The sequence below is a fragment of the Mustelus asterias genome, chromosome 3 (genome assembly GCF_964213995.1).
Source record: "Mustelus asterias chromosome 3, sMusAst1.hap1.1, whole genome shotgun sequence".
Taxonomy (NCBI): Eukaryota; Metazoa; Chordata; class Chondrichthyes; order Carcharhiniformes; family Triakidae; genus Mustelus; species Mustelus asterias.
Window position 1 is genome coordinate 131,734,894 of NC_135803.1, and position 18,786 is coordinate 131,753,679.

The following is an 18,786-nucleotide window of genomic DNA, read 5'->3' on the forward strand; positions in this document are numbered from 1 at the left end:
GGGGGGTGAGTGGAAGGGGGGGTGGGGGGGGTGAGTGGAAGGGGGGGTGGGGGGGTGAGTGGAAGGGGGGGTGAGTGGAAGGGGGGGTGGGGGGGTGAGTGGAAGGGGTGTGGAGGGGTGAGTGGAAGGGGGGTGGGGGGGTGAGGGGAAGGGGGGTGGGGGGGTGAGGGGAAGGGGGGTGGGGGGGTGAGGGGAAGGGGGGTGGGGGGGTGAGGGGAAGGGGGGGTGAGGGGAAGGGGGTGGGGGGGTGAGGGGAAGGGGGGTGGGGGGGTGAGGGGAAGGGGGGTGGGGGGGTGAGGGGAAGGGGGGTGGGGGGGTGAGGGGAAGGGGGGTGGGGGGGTGAGGGGAAGGGGGTGGGGGGGTGAGGGGAAGGGGGGTGGGGGGTGGGGGGGTGAGGGGAAGGGGGGTGGGGGGGTGAGTGGAAGGGGGTGGGGTGGTGAGTGGAAGGGGGGTGGGGGGGTGAGTGGAAGGGGGGTGAGGGGTAGGGGGGTGGGGGGTGAGGGGTAGGGGGGTGGGGGGTGAGGGGTAGGGGGGTGGGGGGTGAGGGGTAGGGGGGTGGGGGGTGAGGGGTAGGGGGGTGGGGGGGGTGAGTGGTAGGGGGTGGGGGGTGAGTGGAAGGGGGGCTGAGTGGAAGGGGGGGTGGGGGGGTGAGTGGAAGGGGGGTGGGGGGGTGAGTGGAAGGGGGGTGGTGGGTGAGTGGAAGGGGGGTGGGGGGGTGAGTGGAAGGGGGGTGGGGTGGTGAGTGGAAGGGGAAGGGGGGGTATGGGGAAGGGGGGGTATGGGGAAGGGGGTCTGAGGGGAAGGGGGTGGGGGGGTGAGTGGAAGGGGGGGTGAGTGGAAGGGGTGGTGGGGGGGTGAGTGGAAGGGGTGTGGAGGGGTGAGTGGAAGGGGGTGAGGGGAAGGGGGAAGGGGGGTGGGGGGGTGAGGGGAAGGGGGTGGGGGGGTGAGGGGAAGGGGGGTGGGGGGGTGAGGGGAAGGGGGGTGGGGGGGTGAGGGGAAGGGGGGTGGGGGGGTGAGGGGAAGGGGGGTGGGGGGGTGAGGGGAAGGGGGGTGGGGGGGTGAGGGGAAGGGGGGTGGGGGGGTGAGGGGAAGGGGGGTGGGGGGTGAGGGGAAGGGGGGTGGGGGGGTGAGGGGAAGGGGGGTGGGGGGGTGAGGGGAAGGGGGGTGGGGGGGTATGGGGAAGGGGGGGTGAGTGGAAGGGGGGTGGGGGGGTGAGTGGAAGGGGGGTGGGGGGGTGAGTGGAAGGGGGGTGGGGGGGTGAGTGGAAGGGGGAAGGGGGGGTATGGGGAAGGGGGGTATGGGGAAGGGGGGTCTGAGGGGAAGGGGGTGGGGGGGTGAGGGGAAACGGGGGTGAGGGGAAGGGGGGGGTGAGGGGAAGAAGGTGGGGGGGTGAGGGGAAGGGGGTGGGGGGGTGAGGGGAAGGGGGTGGGGGGTGAGGGGAGGGGGTGGGGGGGGGGGGTGAGGGGAAGGGGGTAGGGGGGTGAGGGGAAGGGGGTGGGGGGGTGAGGGGAAGGGGGTGGGGGGGGGGGAAGGCGGGGGTGAGGGGGGGGGGGGTGAGGGGAAGGCGGGGGTGAGGGGAGAGGCGGGGGGTGAGGGGAAGGCGGGGGGGTGAGGGGAAGGCGGGGGGTGAGGGGAAGGCGGGGGGGTGTGTGGAAGGGGGGGTGTGGGGAAGGGGGGGTGAGGGGAAGGGGGGATGAGGGGAAGGGGAAGGGGGGATGAGGGGAAGGGGAAGGGGGGATGAGGGGAAGGGGGTGGGGGGATGAGGGGAAGGGGATGGGGGGTGAGGGGAAGGGGGTGGGGGGGTGAGGGGAAGGGGGGGGTGAGGGGAAGGGGGTGGGGGGTGAGGGGAAGGGGGGGTGAGGGGAAGGGGGGTGTGAGGGGAAGGGGTGAGGGGGGTGAGGGGAGGGGGGGGGGTGAGGGGAGGGGGGGGGGGTGAGGGGAAGGGGGGGAAGAGGGTGGGGGGGGGGTGAGGGGAAGGGGTCAATTGTAGTCTATTATAAATTATAAAGTCACTGATTGGAGCAGTTGGAAAGGCAGCTGGAGCCTCGTGGAAAAACCCAGCTGGGGGTCTGCTTCTGCCCGGCGGGCGTGCGCATGTGGACACGAGCCCCCCCCGCGCGCACGAGCATTCAGGCGCGTGCACGAAGCCAGTGAGTTCTCCCAAAGAGCCGGGGAAGGAGCGGAGCAGCGCTGAGTGAGAGCCGGGGATAGCGGCAGCAGCAGCAGCGACAGCCCAGGGGGAAGGGGATGCAGCTGAGCAGAGCCGGCAGAGCGGCACCCTTACAGGAGCTGGATCCCGGAGTGAGTGAGCCGCAGTCCGGGAGTGAGCGGCCTCAGCCCCGGGACAGGGAGAGCAGCAACATGAAGGAGCGGGGCACAGCCACAGCCGGTAAGTCAGCACAGCTGGAAACACATGTGGATACAACACAAGCTAGCCAGCTTCCCCACCTGGTGAGTCCTCACTGACAACTGTCACCCACTGACAACAGCCCTGCACAGATTGGAAAGTTTCCCGTTTGTACTGTGACTGATTATAGTGCTATCTGACACAACTTTCAAGTACGTGTTGAAGGAGAGAGGTCTACTTATTGTTGCTGTCAGTAGCAAGAGAGACCACTGTATGGTGCTGTTTTAATTCATCATAACTGAGGCAGAGTTTATTTTAACATGATAAAACTTCGGTAGAATTATATATAACTCTATATATATAGCGGTGGGTCCGGTTCAGGAAAGTACTCCAGGCGGTTTTAAAATCAGTTCCATTGTTTAAAAGTTTCATATTGACATGAAGGACACCATCACTTGGCAAGATGCTTAATTATGAAAACCATTTTGTGTGTGGAAGTAATTCACAATTAAACTTTGGATGTGGGGGGGGGGGGGGGGACCGTCTTTATCGAGTCTGATCACTGAGGTACAGACGATCCCTTTCTCCCTTTCACATGCGCCTGTTGTGATACTACTCACCATAACTCAACGTTTTCTAGGAACAGTGTATAAAATTGCATTGTCACTGAAAATTACTTCAGCACTAGGAAAGAGGTTTGGCATCTGGCAGAACTGGGATTTTTGAAAACTAATTTTTTGGATATGGGAGTTGCAAGACATTTATTACCCATCCCTATCTTTCCGAGCGAGTGGGTGGTAAGTGGGTAACCAACCTGCTGAGCCATTTCAGTGGTGGTGACTGGAGCTCATATGGAGAGCTGACTTAACTAAATTAGGCAAGTTTCCTTTCCTTATGGACATTAGTGAAATGTAGAATCATAGAATCTACAGTGCAGAAGAAGGCATTTAACCCATTGAATCGGCACCGACAACAATCCCACCCAGGCCCTATTGCCGTAACCCCACATATTTACCCTCCTAATCCCCCTGACATTTAATCATGGCCAATTATCCTAACCCGTACATCTTTGGAGTGAGAGGAAATCGGAGCACCCGGTAGAAACCTATGCAGATACGGGGAGAATGTGCAAAGTCCACACAGTCACCTGAGGCTGGAATTGAACCCGGGTCCCTGGTGCTGTGAGACAGCAGTGCTACCCACTGTGTCACTGTGCCACCCAGTTGGTATTTTTTTCTGATTATATTTTTCAGACCTTTTTTGGGGGGAGAAAACTGAACTCAGATTCTCAAACTGCCATCGTGGGATCTGGATTTGAGTTATGTGGATTACTGGTCCAACATCAATCATGACACTTGGGTCTCTTTTTAGGGGTGAGGTGGAATTTGGTAACATGGCCTGGGGACATTAGAGAGAGATTATAGGAGGAATTTTGGGGTCGCCTCACAGTGCCAGGGACTTGGGTTCGATTCCGGCCTTGGGTGACTCTGTGTTGTGTTTGCATGTTCTCCCTGTGTCTGCTTGGGTTTCCCCTGAGTGCTCCAGTTTCCTCCCACACTCCAAAGATATGTAGGTTAGGTGGATTAGCCATGGTAAATGCGCAAGGATATGGGGAGTGGGCCTGTGTAAGATGCTCTTTCGGAGAGTTGATGCAGACTCGATGGGCTGAATGGCCTCCTTCTGCAATGCAGGGATTCTGTGGTTCTATAAAACAGGATTAGGGATCCTTGCATCGGGGGCACTGGAGTTGTCCGTGTTTAGGCACAATTCAGGAAATACAGTTTAGAACTTATGGGCCTTGGATCTATAAGTGGGGAAGTTTAAGGAGATGGTGATTGGCAATATTGATTGGGACAAAATCTAAGATCCTGGTGAAGGAGGGGAAACCAGGTGAATTGTCCCTGAACTGCTGTTGGATACTGTGGAACCATCCAAGCTGCAGCTGCTCTGTGACCTTTGTATCCCCCCCTCCCATCACTTTCCCCATCATCAGCCACTTGTTTTTTTATGTTACCATCTGAAATAAACTGCTTAAAGCAAATGGTTGGAAAATAATGAGCTGGGTGTGCCCAATACCAATGTTAAGAGCACAGATATGGAAAATATAGTTTGGACATTATTAAGTAAAATAAAAAATGAAAACTACTTTACATGATTTGTGAGTGATTTTAAATCACATATATAGTGCAATTGCATTCTTATAAATAAAGAAATCATGAACACTGGTGCTTCCCATGTGTTCCTATTCACGGGAGTTGCTGTTACCTCTTAATTTGAAGTAGAGGCTGGGAGAATTCAATTTCACTTCTTTCAAAGTCTTGTGTAAGGGGACAAAAACACAATGAGGGGAAATTAACTTCTACCTTTCATGTCTAATTGTTGAACAGGTTGCATGTGAAAGACGAGCTCCGGATCCACAGATGTGATAGCTCCAGACAACTGTTCTGAAATACTTTATATATAAATATATATATTAAAAAAAGAGGAAATCTGGTGGAAGCCCAGGGGCTTGAGATGGGCTGAAACTGTGAAATGAAATCTTGAATAAAGATGTTGAATATCACACTAGAATGGGCAAGTGTATCATATTATCAGAAAATATGTACTATTCAGAATTTTATTATTTGAACCTTCTTTCAATTGTTTCTGGGATGTAGTTTTGCTCATCTCAAATTGCCCATGAGGTGTTGGTGGTTTGCCACCTTCTGTTTGGAAGGGTGTTCCAGGTTTTTGACCCAGCAGCAGTGTATGTATGTATGGTGATATAATTCCGGGCCATGATGGCGTGTGACTTGAAGGAGAACTTGCAGATGATAGTGTCCCCATGCACCTGTTTGTCCTTGTCCTTCCAGGTGGTGAGTTTGGACGGTGCTGTCGGAGAAACCTTGGTGAGTTTCTGCAATGCAGCTTTTGGATGTGCAACGGTGATGGAGGGACTGAATGTTTAAGTCATTGATGAGGTGCTGATCAAGTGAGCTGCTTTGTCCCGGACGGTGTTGAGATTTTTGTGTCATCTGAACTGCAATCATCCAGGCATGTAACGAGTGTTCCATCACTCCTGGCTTGTGCCGTGGTAGATGGTGCGCAGGCTTTGACGAGTCAGCAGATGAGTTTCTCACAGCAGAATTTCCAGTTTCTGACCTGCTCTTGTAGCCACAGTATTTAAATGGCTGTTCCAGTTAAGTATCTGGTCAATGTTGATGTCCAGTATGTTGTTGAGGGATTCGGTGATGGTAATGTCATTGAATATCAAAAGAAGATGGCTAGACTCTCTTGTACGAGATCGCCATTGCTTGGAACTTTTGGTGCAAATGTTACTTGCCACTTATCAGCCCAAGCCTGAATGTTGTCCAAGTTATGGTGCATATGGACATGAACTGCTTCAATATCTGGTCAGTCACTCTGACCTTGCCTCCTGAGTTCACCTTTATCTTTGATGTTTGCATCAAGGCTGCAGTGAGGTCTGAGCTGAATGGCCCTGACAACTCAACATGAACATCAGTGAGCAGGTTATTACTGGGTAAGTGCCACTTAATGGTCCTGTCGATGACACCTTCCATCACTTTGATCAAGAATAGATGTGGTGGTAATTGGCCAGGTTGTATTTATTCTACTTTTTATGGAAGTTTTATACATTAATAAGTAGATGCCAGTATTATAGCTGTACTGGAACAACTTGGCTTGGGGTGCAGTTTGCTCTTGGGCATTATAAACTTGTCAGTAAGGAGAAAAAATGGCAGACAAAATCAATAATATTGGGAAATTTAGTTAAACTATGTCCTGCTGATGAGCCCAGATAAAATTAATAAAATCTGTCCCCTCTTTTTGGGTTTTGTCGTTTTTTAAAATAAATTCTCTCATTCCCTCTTGTTGACTTTTGTCACCAATCCCTGTGATCTTCAGCTTTCTCTTGTTCATGTCTACGTTTCTTGTTTCTTTTCCACGGTGGCACCGTGATTAGCACTGCTGCCTCACAGCGCCAGGGACCCGGGTTTGATTCCCAGCCTCGGGTCACTGTCTGTGTGGAGTCTGCACGTTCTCCCTGTGTCTGCGCGGGTTTCCTCCGGGTGCTCCGGTTTCCTCTCACAGTCCGAAGATGTGCGGGTTAGGTGGATTGGCCTTGCTAAATTCCCCCTTAGTGTCAGGGGGACTAGCTAGGGTAAATGCATGAGCTGTGGGGATCGGGCCTGAATGGGATTGTGGTCGGTGAAGACTCGATGGGCCGAATGGTGGCCTCCGGCACTGTAGGATTCTATGATTCTATATTATAGGAAATGGTTGTGTAATGATAATGTCATTGAACTTTGTAATTCAGTGGCTCAGGATGTGGGCTCAAATCCCACTATGGCAGTTGGTGGAATTTGAATTTGGTCAATAAAATCTGCAGTTGGAAGCTGGCCTCAGTAATAGTAAAAGCCATCTGGTTCACTCTTGTCCCTTTGAAAAGGAAATCTGCCATCTTTAGCTGGTCTGGCCTACATGTGACCTCAAATCCACAGTAATGTGGTTGACTCTTAACTGCCCTCTGAAATGGCCTTGAAAGACACTCAATTTGAGGCTAATTAGAGGAATGGGCAACAAATTCTGGCCTTGCCAGCGAAGTCCATATCTCAAAAAAGAAATCCTGTGGCTGTGGAGCTGGGAGAAAGTGCTGTTCTGAAGGATTTTGGATTTCAAATAACCATTGAATAAACTTGTACAGTTCAGACAGAGGAAAGTCGGTCTTGTAGTGATCTCCACTGGCACTGAGCTCGGGAAGAGAGAGGTGTGGTATTGGAAGGTGAGCATTTGTAGCAGAGATCATGGGTGTTTGTGGCACCAGCACAGTGGGCTGAATGGTCTCCTTCTATCATGTATGATTCTGGAGGATTGGATTCGCTTATAGACTGATGCTGGTAAATGATTACATGTGTACATGCGTGCCATCAAGTAAGAGAAAGAACAGCTTTGTATAGATACTGAATTTATGGTTTGATGGGATCAGAAAAAAATTGAAATTAAGTTCCAAGACAAGTCTCAAAAATCACAGGAATGAAGCAAAAGTTGAGCCTTGAACTGCTGTCAGAGAAGAGACACTGACATTATATGGAGATATTACAAAATGGACCACAAACTTGTAACTGGTTTTATTTTTTCAGAAGGGGTGTAGGATTGAGTATGTTTGATATACAACTGACCTAGTCATCCAGCACCAGATCACAAAGACTTGACTTTATTTTGTCACTATATCAGGATGATCCTTATGAGTAAAGATGAAGCCCAGTTCTTTTGTCCATTGCCAACAGTATTCTTAAATCACTCTTTCTTTCCTGCCCTCTCCACCTTCACCTCAAACAACAAGTAAGGGGGCATGTCTTCTTACTGCCTCTGTTTTTCCCTACCCTCCATACTCACCATGCTCTCCTCACAAGCCATCTTGCACCATCTCTAAATTTCAACTAGTTGAAAACCCTTTTACCCATTCCTCTGACTGTGGCCTTTAGTCCATTTCTCCTCTCCTTGCCTCACCACTGGCAGCTGTATGTTCAGCTCTCTGGGTGCATGCTTCAGAATTCTGGAATCTCCTCTCTGGACCCCCCCCCCCCCCCTCTCTATCTACTCTCTTCACTCACCATCTTACAAACCTAACTTTTTGTCACCCTCCCTTTTATTTGTCTCGGTATCTATTTTTACCTGATCAGTAGTCCCCTGGGGTGTTTTCTACATTAAAGGCATTTCACAAATGCCTTTTTCATTACTTTGCAATGGAATTGATCTCTTGCCATTTCCACACTGGTTTGTCCCAACATTGAAACATTCCGCACCTATGAAGAAACAGAAAATGCCAGATAAACCTAGCCGGTCTGGCAGTATTTGTGGAGAGAGAGGCAGAGTTAATATTTCAAGTCCATGTGATTCTTCTTCAGAACTTTGGCTGGCAGCTAAATCTCATGATTTGGGCTTGCTGGCATGAGTTTCCAGTTCATCATTCTGCAGCATTTTCAGTAACTTTTACATCCCTTCATTCCTGTTGAGAATACTGTTTACTTTTTATATCAAGGATTTTTTTAAACAGATGGTATCTTGAAGCTTCATCTTGTCAGAGAACCCTGTCAAAAGATTCTTAATATTATTTTTTTGAATTTGTTTGAACTTTCGGCCATTGAATTTTTGTAAATGCTAAAGTTATCTGGTGGCCCCTACTACGGTACTTGAGGGACAGGTTTACAAACCTAATGCATCTGGGAAGCTAGGAATATATGTAATTGTTATGTGTATCATATTGATAGGATGCTGCCAGTAGAATAGCAGATTCGGGAATATAGCTGGTCACATTTGCTTTCACAACCTCATCCATATCTTTGCTATCTGCTGGACCTAACCCTTTGAGTGCTCTGTCTTCCACCCTCCTCAAACTTGAGCTCATTCGAAACTCTGCTTGGGTCCTAACTCTCATCCAGCACCCTTCTGCTTGCTGGCCGACATTGCCCTGGCAGTGAAGTGATTTTACAGTTCTTATCCTTACTTTCAAATCCCTCCATCCACATCATTCCCTTTATCTGTGATCATCTTCACTGCTACAACCCTCAGATATCTGCCTTCCTCTAATTCTAGCATCCTGGCTTTACAATGCTCCACTGTTGGCAGTCGTGGCTTCAGCTGCCTAAACCCCAAGCTCTGATTTCATCCCTATACCTCTCCGCATCTTTTTTTCCTTCTTAAAATTAACCTCTTTGATCAAGACTTTGGTTAACTGTTCTCATATTTCTAATGTGGCTTGCTGTCAAATCTTGTTTGACAAGGCTCCAGTGAAGTGCCTTGGTATATTTTCTATCATGTAAAAGGTGCTATATAAAATGCATTCAAGATGAGATTGATAGAGTTTTGGTTATGAAGTGAGTCAAGAGAGATGAGCATCAGGAGAGAAAGCGAAGTTCTGGCAGTTGATCAGCCATGGTCTTTCACAATGCCAAGGTTGAGGGCCATTTGGCTACTTGTGTTCTTACATGGCATTCTGCATTTACAGATCTACAAGTCTAGGTGTTATTCAGTCTTAACCACAGGCATTCTTCTTCTAGGCTCTTGGTCATGTGACTCTTCACCTTGGGTGTTTTTCCAGTCCCATACTCAGCCCTTTAACCCTTTCAGCCCTGAGCACCCTAATATGTGGTGGCAAAGTCAAGCTGAGTTCCCAAAGCATTTTGGGGCTTCTATTACCGCGATCTGCATTCCTTTTCCTTTTTGTTTATGGATTAAATGTAATTTCCTGGATTTTGCACATAGATTGTAAGATGTCTAGATGGGTCGCAGTGGAAAAGATAACAGCCACTAGTTTTCCCATCCTCTTAAAAAACTAAGCTGGTCCTCTTATGCAACACATTTTAATTCTTTATAACTTGCTTCTTTTCCAACCAGAATTATATGATTGGCTAAAAGAATGTGAAATTATATTTGGATTCAGGATCAGTTTTTTGTGTGTGTGGATGGGGGGTGGGGGGGTGGGGGCTGCTGGAAGGGGTGGTTCGATAGAAGATATTGTGTGATTCTGGTAAGTAGAATTTATTGTTTTGCATTATAGTCATGGATCATCTTGTTTCTTTGCAAAATTGCCAGCATTGTCTCCTGGCAAAAATCAAGCATTGTGACTGTTTGGTTAGATATGTATGTTTTGCCCTGCACCTTATTATTTTGACAGGTTATGGACCAGCACGCATGCAACCACTTTTTAAATCTTAATGCGGTTTGAGTAGGTGGCCATCCCATGCTTGAAGCAAACAATTTAACTGTAAATTATAAAAATTTGTGGATGAATTGAGGTGAGCTTGTAACGTCAGAGCTGTGATTCGAAGTGAAAACTCACCGGCCATAGTCAGACACTTTGTACCATGATGGTTGCTCGGCAGCTCAAATATATAACTGTAAAGTGAAAAAAAGGGGGAATGTTTTGTTTTAAATATCACGATGCTAAAGGGCGGAATTGGAGAGAATCTGGGAGCTGAGTATGTTTTTAATTGTCAGGTTAGTATTTTAACTCCATATTTTCAAAACAAAATAAGCACACAAACTATCAGCTTGAATCCATCTGCAACTGACTGTTCTCAGTTGCTGTAGATGCACATTTGCTGCGTAAACACTGAAAATGGTCTCTGACCCGACGGTGCTGTGTAGTTCGTTTTGCTCCAACACTGGTATTGAATCCCACAGGGACTTTAACAATAGAACAATCTGCCAAAGAATAATTTCAGGAAGTACCTTTCTGTGGAGTAAAACATTGAGCATGCATGTGTTGCAACAAAATCCTTATTTCTATTTTGTTATTCTTTGTCCAATAATTGTCGTTAGCTACTCCTGTTCGTTACTCCTGTCTTGGTTATGTTGCGTTTTGAATACATTTTGAATGTGGAAAATGGAATGACTTCTATAAAATTATAAACCAACTCAAAGGTTCACTTGGGCCCTGTATTTATCACAACTTCTGAGCTCTTGTGTGTCTGAGGAAGCTTGCACACTGGAGCATGATGGAGTTTATCATGTGGAATTCCATTCAGTAGGAAACTTCTTAGTAGGAAAGAAACAAACCTCCTCTGTTCTGGTAAATTCATAGCTATTTCTAACGCATTCTGTGTATGTTTGACAATGAGAGATTCACATTTCGGTCTTGCAGCCACCGTAACGAATCGGTGCCTTATTTGCAGCAGTCTACTTATAATTTAGAAAGATAATTAAAATACAGTATAATGTGCAAAGTGGCATTGGGCCACATGAAGAATAAAGTCCAGTGATCGGAGATTATGCTAACTGCCCTGAATGTGCAAAATGTATCCATCTGAACATGCACTGTGGCAGATCTCTACACTCAGTGTATTTGAAACTCGATCCTTTTTATAGAAGATATCACATGGTTGACCATGTGATGCATTGCTTAAAAGTGAGCTCTGGTGGGCCTCAGGATATTTCTTGTCTCAAAGAGACTAGCCACAGAGTGTTCTATTTATAACATTTGTAGATTTCAGTGGAAAACTATTTCATGAGTTTTTTGTGCAGACAAAGGAAGACAGTTTGATTTGATGTTATTGTGCCTTGTATGGAGTTTAATTGCGCTGCACAGCTGTGATAAAGATCAACTTAAATGGGGATTGATGCTCAGGGGAGCCCAAGTTCTGTTCAAGGGTATGCTCGATGAAACTGTACACACATTTATACACCTAGATAGATTGTTTGGTTACACTGAATTATTAGGTGGTAACCTCTTGTTATTTTTTACTTGGCGTGGGTGTGTGTGTGTTGGGGGGGGGGGGCTGGTAGTAATGGAATTCATTATTGTTTTTCTGAATATCTTCTCATTGATATTGTATCAGGTCCCCGGCTGAGGTCCCTCAATTTGTTATTATTCTGGATGGGATGAACCAGGTGAGGAGGGATCAATTGACTTTTCTTTATACAAACCCCTTCAGTTGGCCACAACAAGGTTAATGTGATGAGGATCCCTTCCCTCATGGATACTTTTTCCCAGTCCAAATGCATTTGTTCTAAAAGCAGCCAATTTAATCAGGCTTTCTTGAGTTAAAGAAAAAATATTTATTAGGTACTCGAGCATGAGAAAAAAATAATAAAAATGCAAAACATGTACACACAGATTAGAAAATGAGAAGAGAGTCCAAAAATAAGAGTTGAAAAAGATATACGAATTAATCTTTGGCTTGTCCATGAGGAGTAGATTGTGAAACATTGCAGCCATTAAGTTGGGTGATTCTGTTGCACTGACTTTAGCAGTTGAGCGGTTCTTGATTCTGCAGGTTAACTGACAGGAGTTGTCCTGTTGCATTTTTGACTGTGACTTTGCTGATGCGACTTGCTTCCAGCAATTGGAAAGAGTGACCTTTTTATATCTGCAAGCAGCAAGGATGCTGATTGGATGTTCTTCAGATGTGACCTTCACAGCATACACTAGCACAGTACAAATAGAACACCAGACTAGAGACACAGACCAGGGTTACAGTTGGTTTTTTAACCCCTTGTATATTCCAGCAAGGGGAAAAAACAAAAATGTCTTTGGCCCAGAAACTGCTTTCGTTCAATTTGCATCACGTCCACAGTCTGAGATATAATTCACACGAGATGGTTTCTGCTGAGATGGTAATCAGCCTTCATTATCTCCACAATCAGAAGAGGTTACACTTCAGTTTTGCACTGCATCTCTTCCTTTGAAGTACCTCTGATGTAAGCCTTGACACCTTCTTAAATGCAACATTCTGTCCTCCCTGCACTAGCTAGTCAAGTGTTATCCGCATAGGAATTTTATAGAAAACAGTTACTTTACAGTCAGTCAATTTTTGCTGTATGTCTTTTTTGAACATCCACTTGTCTTTCTTAAAAGTTTAATATGTCCGCAAGTCATTTGGGGCTATTATCCGTTGTCATGACTATATATATTTCAATGACCAATTATTCCCAAGATAGTGCATTAAAATAATACCCTTAGACAATGAATCCTTTGGAAACTGAATTATTCTTTAGAAAGTCAATTAAATAATTTGAGGGAGAAAGTTGACATTTTAAGCTCCATTTAGCCAGGTAGCCTGGTCATGCCTTTTGTAGTCTAAGGATCCTTTGTCAAAGCCAATGTTGTTTTGCCCTGCACGTCACGGTTGTAAACTACTGGGCTCTGTTTCAAGGTACCTAAATGTTGGACCCTGTAAACTTCAGATAACCCCAAATTCTCATCTATAATTAATGTGTACTACAATCTTGAAACTTTAATAGTTTATTTTCGAACGGCAATTGCCTGAGGGAAGTTCCCCTTCCCACAATGTGGTGGTATGATGCAAGGAGACCACAGAGGAGCAGTTTAATGTAATTTCATTCCCAAAGAATATAGTGGACCTAATTGTAATTGTTGAATGGTTTGTTATTGAGACATAATCTCTGGCCAGTACTGCAGTTCATCAAGTAATGTACCTCTGACATAACATTTGCAAATGTAATTGCATAGAAGTATACTGAGAGAGAGAAAAAACAGCAGCGAAAGCCCGCTTATCTTGGAACTAATAACTTCCTCTTGAGTTTGGGCTCCATTTTAAATAAATAAAAGTAAAGCTTGGGTGCCATTAATATCTGTTTAAGTCCCAGTGTTTTATTTTTTTTAAACAAGGCTATAAACATTGGCACTGTGCCAGGTCCAGGTTGGTTAATAGAGGTAGCAAACAAGTCAAATCTTTTACTGTTGAGAACTTGTATTTGTGGTATTTTTCTAGTCCTATTATTAAAGCATGGGTCCTTTATCAGGGTAACTAACATGTTTTGCATCAGTGGCATTGGATACACAATTGGAGATGAAGGGTAATTTCAATTGGCGTGTCAGAGGATGGAAAATAATTGGACCAGGTTGAGGTAGCATTATAAAGTTAGGGTGAGAAAATGGTGGGAAAATGAGAAGGTGAGAGACCAGAGGAGAGCATTCAAGGGCTGTGTTAATGCAGATTGGTTGTTGATGAGTTAACAGCCACAATGAGGAAAACTGTAGCAAATGAATAATGAAACAAAAACAGAAAATACTGGAAAATCTCAGCAGGTCTGACAGCATCTGTGGAGAGAGAATAGAGCCAACATTTCGAGGCTTGAAATGTTGGCTCTATTCTCTCTCTGCACAGATGCTGTCAGACCTGCTGAGATTTTCCAGCATTTTCTGTTTTTGTTTCAGGTTCCCGCACCCGCAGTATTTTACCTTGAAATGAATAAGGAAGCCTGACAGTGGTGAGGAAAATGAGTTAAGTAATTTGAGGGAGAAAGTTGACATTTTTTAAGCTACAATGAGGGCTTAATTAATTGAATGAGCCCTTAGTCATCAGTAATAATTAAAGAGCAGAGGCTTCACTGGGAAAATAAAAGGATCAGTACCAGCTACAGAAGAGGAGGACACAGCTCTGACAAAACAGCTTTTCCCTTCAGTTACTCTGGAGCAATGAGTTGCAGTAAGTGACAGGGTCATAGTACTTATTGAAACACAGTGACTTGTGTACCATTTGGCTTAGCAATCATCACAGCAGTCATCAGTTTAAATAAAACAGTCACCATTTTCAGTAACGAGCATTTTAAATGCTGGTCTCTCGCGGCATTTGCAACAAAGTGATGATAAACAGCTATCTTAATAAGCTCTTTTGGATTGGCTAATCAGTGGAATGCATTTTATCCATTGTAGCATTTTAGATAAAAATAATAACCATGATTGGAAAATCTGAAATTAATGCATTTTTGTTTCCCTAACGCACAGCGGGTCACTCCTTTGGATTGAGAATTTGCAGAACAATTTGACCTGACCTTCACCTATCCTTCCTCCTTCCAAATGCTGACTAAAGCACCTTGTACTTCCAGAATTTGCAGCATTTTATTAGTTAACAAAGCACATAGCCATGCAAAGTGCCAAATAAATCAGTATTTTAGAAGTATAGCAGAAGCAAAATACTTTAGATGCTGGAAATCTGAAATAGAAACAAATGCTGGTTAACGTTTAGATCAGGCAGATCAAAGGAAATAGAAGCAGAGTTAACATCTTGGGTTGGTGACCTTATGTTAGAAGTAAAGTCATTAGTATTTTTAGCCATGCTTTGTTTGCTGTGGGGTGACCAATACAGGCTCAGTATAATACACAAATTAGGTGCAGGAGTAGGCCATTGGGCTTCTCGAGTCTGTTGCACCATTCAGTAAGATTGTGACCTCAACTCCCACCTAACCCTAATAACCTTTGACTCACTTGTTAGTCTAGAAACTAACGCTGCCTTAACAATATTCAATGAACCTTTCTCCACTTCTCTCTAAGAAGAAAGTTCTAAAGACTCACGACCATCTGAGAGAAAATAATTCTCTTAATCTTTGCATTAAATGAGAGACCCTTTATTATTGATCTGTGACCCCCTAGGTCTAGTCTCTTCCTTAAGGAGAAACATCTTTTCAGCATCCACCTTGTCAAGTTCCCTCAAGATCTCATATGTTTCAGTAAGGTCGCCTCTCATTCTTCTAAACTCAAATAAATACAGGCCAACCTTTCCTCTCAAAATACCACTGTCCCTTCCATCCCAGGTATCAGATGAGTAAACCTTCTCTCTATTGCCGCCAACACATTTCTATTCCCTCTTAAACAAGGAGACTAACACTGTGCTCTAGGTCTAATCACTACAACACCCTCTACAAGTGTAGCAAAACATCCTTTTATGTTCCATTCCCCTTGCAATAAATGACAACATTTCATTTGTCTTTCACACTTGTCACATTTCTTTCCTTTCACATTTGTCCTACACACTAACTTTTTATTGTCCCAGGACAGCCAGATCCTTCTGTATCTCAAGGGGTTCTGCAGTCTCTCTCTCTTTAAATAATATGCTGCTTTTCTATTCTTCCTGACAAAATAGACAAGTTTTTTATGTATGTATAAATTTAAGTGCAATTTGTAAGCGTGTTTCGGGATGTGTCATGAGAGTTTTGCCTGTGTCTTACTACTTCAGTAATGACAAATTTGAACCAGTTAAATGCTACATGTAGAATTTTAAACACCTATTTATTTAGGCCAAAAATCTTCTGTTCATACTCATTCAGTATAAACCTTATATGGTATCGAAAAACATATTCTCTGAGCAGTAGCATTTTAATTCTCATCGCACTTGACTTCTTCCAAACAGTTTGAAGCCCATTTGCAGTACAGTCTTCATAGGGAAGAAAGAGGAGGCTGTTTTGTGTAAACTTTCCTAAGGCCCCAGTCGCAATAAACTTGAATTTGGCAGACAACTTGGACCTGCTAACTGTGTGCTGTGTTAGAAATACACCAATTTGAGTATTTAGTATGTGCTGAATATTGCAAATTGAGAAGTGTTTGTCATTCTTGGTGATGTGTTGCAGTTGCTGTAGAGAATGCTATTGAATCAGCCAAAGAGAAATATTCATCATTGCAGCCCCGAATTTACATTTGACTGCTAATACTCCTGTTTGAAAGTGTGATGTTTTACAGGAACACTTGTATGAATGTTTAGATAACCGTGGTGTAGTGCTGCATGGACTGTGCTGTTTTATTAAAAAAATGATCCTGTTATTCACAAGACAGATGAGGAAAGAGTGACTTTCCAAATTTGAAAAAACAAGCATTTGGGGTAGCACGGGGGCACAGTGGTTAGCACTGCTGCCTCACAGTGCCAGGAACCGGGGTTCAATTCCCGGCTTGGGCCACTGTCTGCGTGGACTCCGCACATTCTCCCCTTGTCTGCATGAGTTTCCTCCGGATGCTCCAGTTTCCTCCCACAGTCCGAAAGGCATGCTGGGTAGGTGCATTGGCCATGCTAAAATCTTCCTCGGTGTACCCGAACACGCGCCGAAGTGTGGCAACTAGGGGATTTTCACAGTAACTTCATTGCAATGTAAGCCTACTTGTGACACTAATAAATAAACTTAAAATCTCTACTAAAGTGTGCCTCTCAGCTTCCCACACAGATTCCTTCCTCTTCTTGATCTTCCCTTTTGTTGGACTATGGTGGAGTGAGTGTTAGCAGCTCCCAGTTTGTTATCCACTTGACTTTTTAACATTACTGAGCAGTATGGATAGACTAGTTGAACATTAAATACATTAGACATTGAGACAGCTCCTCTTTCCACTCTTTCCCAGCTGATGCTCTGGCTAATTTTCCTTCTCATCCTCAGGCCAGTCTGAAAAGACCAATTGTAGCACATTATTAATCCAGCACATCCTTGGTATCAAACTGGGTATTGCTTTATTTATGTTTTAATACTGAAGCATGTGGTGATTTATCCACGATCGCGGGGTCTCTTGCATGTATCTGTATTCTCATTAATGGCTGTTGCTTGAACATTTGTCAGGCCTCCCATCCATTTAACTCAGTGGACTGGGCATCAGTCAAGTGGACAATTTTGTCCTGAAACTGTGAAGCTTCGTGAATGCTGTTGAAGCTCCTCCTATCCAGGCAAGTGGAAAGTATTCCATCGCCATCTTATCTTGTGCCTTGTAATTTGTAGAGAAGCTTTGGGAAGTCAGATGAGCTACTTAATGCAAAATTCCCAATCTCTGACCTGCTCTAACAATCCATGGTGTTTTTGTGGCTGACTGAATTCACTTTGTGGTCAATGTTGATTGAGGGATAAATATTGGAATGGATGCCAGCGATAGAAGCGCAAGGAAAATTGAAAAGACCACCAGGTATTAGAAATGATGAACACACCCAGCCTAGACAAACTTGCAAAGTCCTTCTCACTAACGTCAGGAGATTGATAGTGTTGTAGATAGTGATAGTAATATTATTTAATGCCATTGACTGTGATATGAATGTTTCTTGCCACTTGTCAACCCAAACCTGGTTGTTGGCCAGGTCTCGCTACATGCTGATGTGGACTGCTTCATTGTGAAGACAGGAGCACTGGACTACTAATCCAGAGGCTTGAACTAACGCTCTGGAGATTGGTTCAAATTCCACCATCGCAGCTGGAAAATCTAAGTTCAATCAATTAATCGATCGTGATCAAATGCTAGCCTCATAAAGAATGATGACAACCCACTAATTGATTCACCAATCACCTTCAGGGAAGGAAATCTGCTGTCCCTGCCTGCCTGGCTTTTTAATGTGACTCCAGACCCACAGCAAAGTCCTAACTGCCCCCTGAAATTACCTAACAAGACGTTCAGTTGTATCCAACTGCCAGAGTAAAGTCAAATAGGAATAAAATTGGATAGACCACCGGTATCAACATAGGTATTTGAAACAATGAGCACACACACAGTCTAGACAAACTTGCAAAGCCTGGGGCTTTGTGCCACAATTGGGAGAGGTGTCCCTCAGTCACACAACCTGGCAGTAAGGCATGGCTCACTTGGTAACATCCTTGTCTGTGAGTCGCAAGGTTGTGTGTTCAACAGGCTGAAGCACTGAAACCAAGGTTGGCAGCTCAGTGAAATACTGAGAGAGTACTACACTGGGGTTGCCTTTCGGATGAAACATTAAACTAAGGCCCCACCTGCCTGTTTGTGTCAAAGTGAAATATCCTTCTATTTCGAGAGTTATTCCTTGTGTCCATTCCAATGTTTATCCCTCAATCAACATCACACACACACAACAGGTTGTCTGGTTTGTATCACCTGCTGCTTTTGGGAGTTTGCTGTGTTTAAATTTGCTGCTATGTTTCCTACATTACAACAGTGACTACACTTCACAGTATTTCATTGGCATAATTAAACTCACTGAATCATGCCTTACTGCCAACCTCCCAAACCCCTCTGATATAAAAGCAAAATACTGCGGATGCTGGAAATCTGAAATAGAAACAGAAAATGCTGGAAAAACTCAGCAGTCTGGCAGCATCTGTGGAGGGAGAAACTGAGTTCACGTTTTGATTCCTTTTTGATGCTTCTTGAAGACGTTTCTCTTTAAGCTCCTCCATCACTTTCCCTATCATTGGATATGCCTGAT

General features: G+C 45.2%; 1 protein-coding gene across 1 annotated transcript in view; it reads left to right on the plus strand.

Moving 5' to 3' along the window:
* Window positions 1-2,170: 2,170 nt before the first annotated feature.
* The window catches only part of LOC144491597 (FYVE, RhoGEF and PH domain-containing protein 3-like), a 243,243-nt gene continuing 226,627 nt past the window's right edge, over window positions 2,171-18,786 (plus strand). The window contains exon 1 of the mRNA XM_078209631.1: window positions 2,171-2,389. Within this exon, the coding sequence (XP_078065757.1) occupies window positions 2,248-2,389 (142 nt within the window). The 5' untranslated portion in view covers window positions 2,171-2,247. The remainder of the gene's footprint in view (window positions 2,390-18,786) is intronic.